Source organism: Contarinia nasturtii, unplaced genomic scaffold (assembly GCF_009176525.2).
Source record: "Contarinia nasturtii isolate CC-2019 unplaced genomic scaffold, AAFC_CNas_1.1 Cnas_scaffold_745, whole genome shotgun sequence".
NCBI lineage: Eukaryota > Metazoa > Arthropoda > Insecta > Diptera > Cecidomyiidae > Contarinia > Contarinia nasturtii.
The window spans coordinates 640,753-647,566 of record NW_022198093.1 but is presented as its reverse complement, the minus strand read 5'-3'; the positions used below and the strand labels follow the sequence as shown (position 1 = coordinate 647,566).

The following is a 6,814-nucleotide window of genomic DNA, read 5'->3' as shown; positions in this document are numbered from 1 at the left end:
AAAAAAAAACGTATTAAAATCTTACTAGAGTTATTTTTCATTCAATTTATGCGTTTATGAACAACTTTCAAGCCATTTCGATACCAAAAATACATGGTTTCTATCAAAAATATACATTTTTAACGTTTTTTTTTGTCATTTTGGCTACTTTTTGTATGGGAATCGTATCAAAACGTTATTGTATCGTAAAATAAAGGCCAGATTTGGCTTTCTCATGCCCAAAAACCCCTATATACCAATTTTCAGCACATTTGAATTAAAAAAAAATTCACTCCAAAATGAGCCTTCAGAGCAGAACTATCAAGTCAATTTTTTTTCTAAAATGAGCCAACTTTACAAAACGAAGTATGAGGCTTGACTACACTCGGGCCCCTCTACAACGCCTGATATACCAACTCTCTCGCGCAGAAAAAAAGTTCAAAATATTATTACAGTGGGTATTACTCGAATGGCCGGATTGCTAAAGAATATGATGTCGATAAGACTCGCGGAATGTGAAAATATACAGGAATACGTGGATAAAGTGGCGTCGGCGGTAAACAAGCTCAATGCAATTGGTTTTAAAATAAACGATACTTGGCTTGGAGCTATTCTGTTAGGTGGATTAACAGAAAATTTTCGTCCGTTTATTATGGCAATTGAAGCCTATGGCACTACGATTTCGGGTGATTTCATTATCACTAAATTATTAGATCAAGATCAGAGCAGTACCGGAAATGGAAATGCATTTTTTGGTAAGAGAGATGGTAGATTTGGTGCCTACAAAAAGAAGAATAAACAACGTAAATGCTTTTACTGCGATTCACCTTCGCATTTGGCCAATGCATGTGATAAACCAAAAAAGAATAGAAGAGAAAGAGAAGCCAAAGTGGCATTCATGATGGGTTTATGTGGGGCTGGAAAAAAAGATGAATGGTACATGGACAGTGGTGCTTCAAGTCACATGTCACCTCATGAGGAATACGTGAACGAAAACAAAAAAGTGCTAGAAAGACAAATAACAACAGCAAATGGAGAAAAAATGGACGTGAAAGCAAGCGGCGATTGTATGCTTAATATCGACGGTAAAAATATACATGTAAAAAATGTTTTGCGCGTGCCGGATCTTGCTGTTAATTTGTTGTCAGTGAGTAAAATTGTCAAGCAAGGTAATTCGGTGGTGTTTAAAGCTGATGGATGCACTGTTTATAACAAAAACAATGAAAAAGTGGTTTTTTGCAAAGAAAGTGACGGTGTGTACAAAATGATTGGAAAACCGATAAAAAATGAAGCGTGTATGATTTCAATTTAAAATGAAAGTTCAGCGATCATGTGGCACAAGCGCCTTGGCCACATGAGCTATGGTAACATGATAAAAATGCGCAACGGAACCACAATTGGTGTAAAGTTCAACGGCGATGATAAAAACGAAATTTTGAATTGCAAAACATGCGCAATCGGTAAATTTGCACGATTGCCGTTTGCAAGGCCAGAAATTGAAACGAGCGGATGTTTGAAACTCGTGCATAGTGACTTAATGGGACCAATGAAAACACAATCCGTTGGAAAATCAAAATATGCTATGACATTTATCGACGATTTTTCAAAAAAAGTTTTCTGCTATTTTCTGAATAAAAAAGAACAAGCCTTTGAAACGTTCGTTGAATTCAAGAATTTGGTTGAGCTCCAAACTGAAAAGAAAATAAAAATACTCCGCACCGACAATGGTGGGGAGTATGTGCCAACCAAATTCATTCAATATTTAAAAATGGCCGGTATACAGCACCAATATACCGTGCCTTACACACCACAACAAAATGGTGTTGCGGAAAGATTTAATAGATCGATTTTTGAAAAAACTAAATGTTTATTGACAGAGGCCAATCTTTCCAAATGTTATTGGGCAGAGGCGATGTATATGGCAGTATACTTGATAAACATATCGCCAAGCTCAAATTTGAAAAATCAGACACCAGAAGAAGTGTGGTCTGGTAAAAAAGTTGATGTTTCCGATCTAAAATTATTTGGATGTGAAATCATGGTTCACGTACCGACAGAAAAGCGAAAGAAGTTAGATGACAAAGCGATAAAAATGACATTCGTCGGCTACGATCCAAACACTAAGGGCTATCGTTGCACTGATACAAACACAAGAAAAATAATTGTAAGCAGAGATGTGCAATTCATTGAAACAAAAGTCAACTGTATGCAGGTGAACGATGATGATATGCCTGAAGATGTATCTTGTGAAAGTGAACAATCAGTGAATAACGGTGAAGATTCGATTTTAGAAACAAGTGACATTTCGGTAACGAATGAGGTGAATAATGACATAAAAAAAGATGAAAACTCATCAACCAGTGAAGTGGATGATGCTACGTTTGAAGAATGCGACGACCAAAATGACATTGATTTCGTACCAATTGATACGCAATATGTAATTACTAGTGATCGTAGACGTAGCCGTAGCTTATTACTAAATTGGTTTGTACATTATGCTCGGTGAAGTATTTTTAGAAAACAAACCGAAAAGTGTTAGTGACATCGAAAAACGTAATGATGCTAAAAATTGGCAGCAAGCAATGAAGAATGAAATTGATTCGCTTATCGAAAATAAAATATGGAACATTGTCGAATTGAATAAAAGTGAAAAAACGATCAAAACCAAGTGGGTGTTTAAACTGAAACGAGACAATGATGGTTAAATTGTGGGATATAAAGCTCGCCTCGTGGCGAAGGGTTTTGCGCAACGTTATGAAATAGATTATAATGAAATTTTTGCGCCTGTTGTCAGATATTCAACAATTCGGTTTCTGATCGCTCATTCAGTAAAAAATGGCATGATTATTCATCAAATGGATGCCATTACAGCGTTTTTGCAGGGAGACGTATCGGAAAATATTTATCTTGAGCAGCCAGGGGATTTAATGATGGAACGAGCCGAGTGTGTAAGTTGAATCGTGCGATTTACGGTTTGAAACAAGCGAGCCATGAATGGAATAAAAAGTTGGATTTCAAATTGCGCGAATGTGGTTTGATAAAGGCGAAAATGGATCCATGCGTGTATCATGATGGTAATTCTGAATTGATAATTTCTGTTTACGTTGACGATTTTCTATTTTTTTATAAAGAAAAATGCAAACTTCAAACATATCAGCGATTATTGTGCAAAAATTTCAAAAAGAAAGACATGGAGCCAGCGAGAGGATGCATTGGATTACGCATCACACAAACAAAAATAGGCGTTCATTTGGACCAAAGAACTTACACGTTGGAGATATTAAAACGTTTTGGCATGAAGGACTGTGCACCAATCGGAACACCAAGTGATATTGGCATAAAGCTATGTGCTGATATGGGCGTATCAAATGACGATGCAGATAAATTGAGCAGAATTCCATATCAAGAGGCTGGAGGGAGTCTTTTGTATTTGGCGCAGGGCTGAAGAACAGACAGCAGGTTTAACGGCAATTATCAAATGGCTCATTGGGAAGCGGTCAAAGGAATATTCAGGTATCTTAAAAATACGCTCAACTATCGTTTGTCATTTACACGAACAGGAGAAGTGGTTGGATATTCGAACGCGGACTGGGCATCAGATGCAGAAGATCGACGTTCTTGCACGGGTTATGTTTTTCTATATGGTAATGCTGCGATTACCTGGTACAGCAGTCGACAGAAAACGATCGCACTTTCCAGCACTGAGGCCGAATACATGACATTGTCGGCAACCAGTGGCATTTTTTTCAGTTTAAATGAATTTCAATTGTTTTCTTTAAAAAGAAATAAATATGTTTAAAAAAAAATATGAATGTAATATAATCGCAATGTTCAATATTAAATTCAGTTTTTTTCTGACTATCATACACGACGATTCGTTTTATTTCACATTTCTCACAGATTTAATATTATTGCTTTTTGCGCATGAAGAAAGTTTTTGTCGTATCTTGCAAAGTTTACGAAAAAATGTTGTAAATTTGAATAGTATAGGGGCTTTTTTCTTCTTCGAAGCCATATAAAAATCGAATCCTTATTTGAATAAGTATGCTATGATGTCAGTATTCGCTAATATTTTTGGACTTTTATCATCAAACTTGTTCATTGTACTTTTTACATTCGATTTCCGCATAAGTTCTTTTTAAAATGGGTCACTTCAACACAATTCGTTTTCACCCAAAATAGACTGTAACATCGGTTAATTTTCACACCGGTTCGAATGTAAAAGGTTGGTGAACAATTTTTGACTTTGAAAATAATAATAGAGATGTTTAACCTTCAACATTGACGTCTTTGTCTCATCTTGTTTACTTCGTCATCCCAATTTTCGCCCACAGTAAATGTTGTCTTGAGTGTCGTTGCCTTTCCACCATTAAATAAAGACGTATTTATATTAATGATAACTTTACTTTGCGCTTACGTGTCATCATCACGAAAATTCATTCTGTACACATGATACAGACTCAGATTGACTCTTTGTTTTTCACATATTTTACCGATGTGTTGGTGTTTCATTACCAAGCCACCCTCGAATGAGTTGATAATATTATATAGAATTTAAATACAGACAATCATCTTTCTTACGCTTACACACACGCACACACAATCCTAACGGGCAACAACTTCAAAATAAAAAGAGAACACAATTTGACATAAGTCAACAATTTGGACGACTCCTTGGATAATATCGAGCAATTCGTATTTGTTTCCGTTGTTTTTTGAGGAAATTACTTTATTATATTGAGTTCTGCTCACAGTCAAGTCAATAGAACTGTTCAAATAGAATCAGTAATTATAGAACAATTTCATTTCTCATTTTTGCTTTTGGAAAACATTTCATGAAAAAAGAGGCAAGTAAGCATTAAAACGAACATTTTTCGCATAAAATATCTCATCTCATACGAATTACAATTAACGATGATGCCTGAAGCCATTACATGATCTATAAAAAACATTAGCAAATGTTTGTACAAATGAGAAAACAACGTTCACCATTTTCCATTAGCCAAATCCAAAACTTAGGATTTCATCTGGTAAAATAAAGTTGGTGGTAATGAACTCTTTCACTCTTAGCGACGGAATTTTAAGTGTGAGATAATTCATTTTAGTATTCACCGGAAAATGTATATGTAAATGTTGAAAATCATCCGAAATAAGAAATGATTATCTCATGAGGTCTTGTTGACGGAATATGGTTTATGTATAATCATATGTTATAAATGCTCATCTAATAATGTCCCATTAACATGGACGTTTATATCTCTATCTCGTAGTATATATTGTAATTCTATTTTGAGAATCATCCGGCTGAAGCTAAAATAAGTTTATGCGTAATAGCTTGGATGTGTCTCATGAAATCATGTCAGCAAACCACCAAAGGGTTGTTAATGCGTACGATATTTCTACACACACACAAAAAAAAACTCACACAGCGTCTCGAAATAGATTTAGTATTTATAATCATGGTTCCGAAAAAACCGCACAGTATGAGTAAAAAATCGAGGACAAGGACACACGTATCGCATGCCGTATCTCTGCAATATTCTACCAGTTCAGTCAGCTGTAGGGCGTTGAACGAAAAATCTAATCTTTTGCATGCTTTCACATAATTAATGACACATTCGCGGTTTTGAGGTTCATGTACGCGTTTGTATGCAAATTATTTGAATTAATTACAACGTCATCTACAATGACAACAGATTCTGAGATGTAAATTGTCTAGGGGTTTCAAGTGGTTTGGACTGGGAGTTATCGAAAATAAACCATTACAAAGAAACATACAATATGACTCGGATGTGTGTATATTTGTGATAATTCGATCGACGTGAGTTTGTATTGTATCACAATTGTCTTTAAATAAATGAAACGAATTTTCATGAGAATAAAACGGCGCCAACGAAATTACGATTGCAATGTTTTGACATTTTCTATTCTCATTTGCTTTATGATCACTAATTGTTAGTTCTAAGTACGCGTAAACGTATAATTAAGCACGAGACCGACTAAAATAAATAGAACAACATTTGATGAATGCCAATCTTTCGATTGTTGAAATGATAACACAACAATTATTTGAAGTAAACAACCACGATATGGTGTAAAAATGTGTACTTACTTAAAAGTAGAAGATGCGGATAGTTCGGAATCCACAAATATGCTCGTTTGTATCGATATATCAGTAGTGTCGATGCTAGTTTTCGATTGAATATCTCTACCCAAATATGATGACTGATTCGATTGGCTCCTTCCGTGCAAACTTTTATTCGAAGGACCTGGCATTTTTGCTACTTTTATTTCTTCGTTCAATTGGAGCTTATTGACCACAAAGTACTACGAAAATTGTTTTTGGATAGTTTTGTTTAAAATATCAAGCACATTTTAGTACACATAAAATGCGTTGAAAATCGTTATAAAATCTATTGATGAGACCTATTAGCGTAAAGGCGTAAACGATAACAAAAACACTGTATTGTAAACTCGATTGCCAACACAAATACGTATCAAAAATTAATTTGCAATGCGAAAAAATTGAATTCAATGAACTTTCGTTTTAGAGAGAAAACAAATTGTTATCAATGCGGTAGCACAACCACGAACAAACTGAAAATATCAATTTTCTGTGCATAATACTCAGCTTCAGACACTGTACTGATGGAATTCGTTAGTCTTTTTGTTGTAATGTTTCATATTGCACGAACAAATCGGCTGTGTTTTTTAAAAAAAAAAACGTAAGCGCACACATTACCGTTAATCACACTGCGCACCATAGTACACTGTGTATCTCTTTCTCGCTCGCATTCATATCAAATATAAATGTGCCGTTGGACAAAAACAATTA

The 6,814-nt window shown here is 35.0% G+C and overlaps 1 protein-coding gene across 1 annotated transcript in view; it reads right to left on the bottom strand.

Moving 5' to 3' along the window:
* LOC116341603 (P protein-like) overlaps positions 1–6,454 on the bottom strand; it is a 25,398-nt gene extending 18,944 nt beyond the window's left edge. The window contains exon 1 of the mRNA XM_031768768.1: positions 6,092–6,454. Within this exon, the coding sequence (XP_031624628.1) occupies positions 6,092–6,255 (164 nt within the window). The 5' untranslated portion in view covers positions 6,256–6,454. The remainder of the gene's footprint in view (positions 1–6,091) is intronic.
* Between the last annotated feature and the right edge of the window lie 360 nt (positions 6,455–6,814).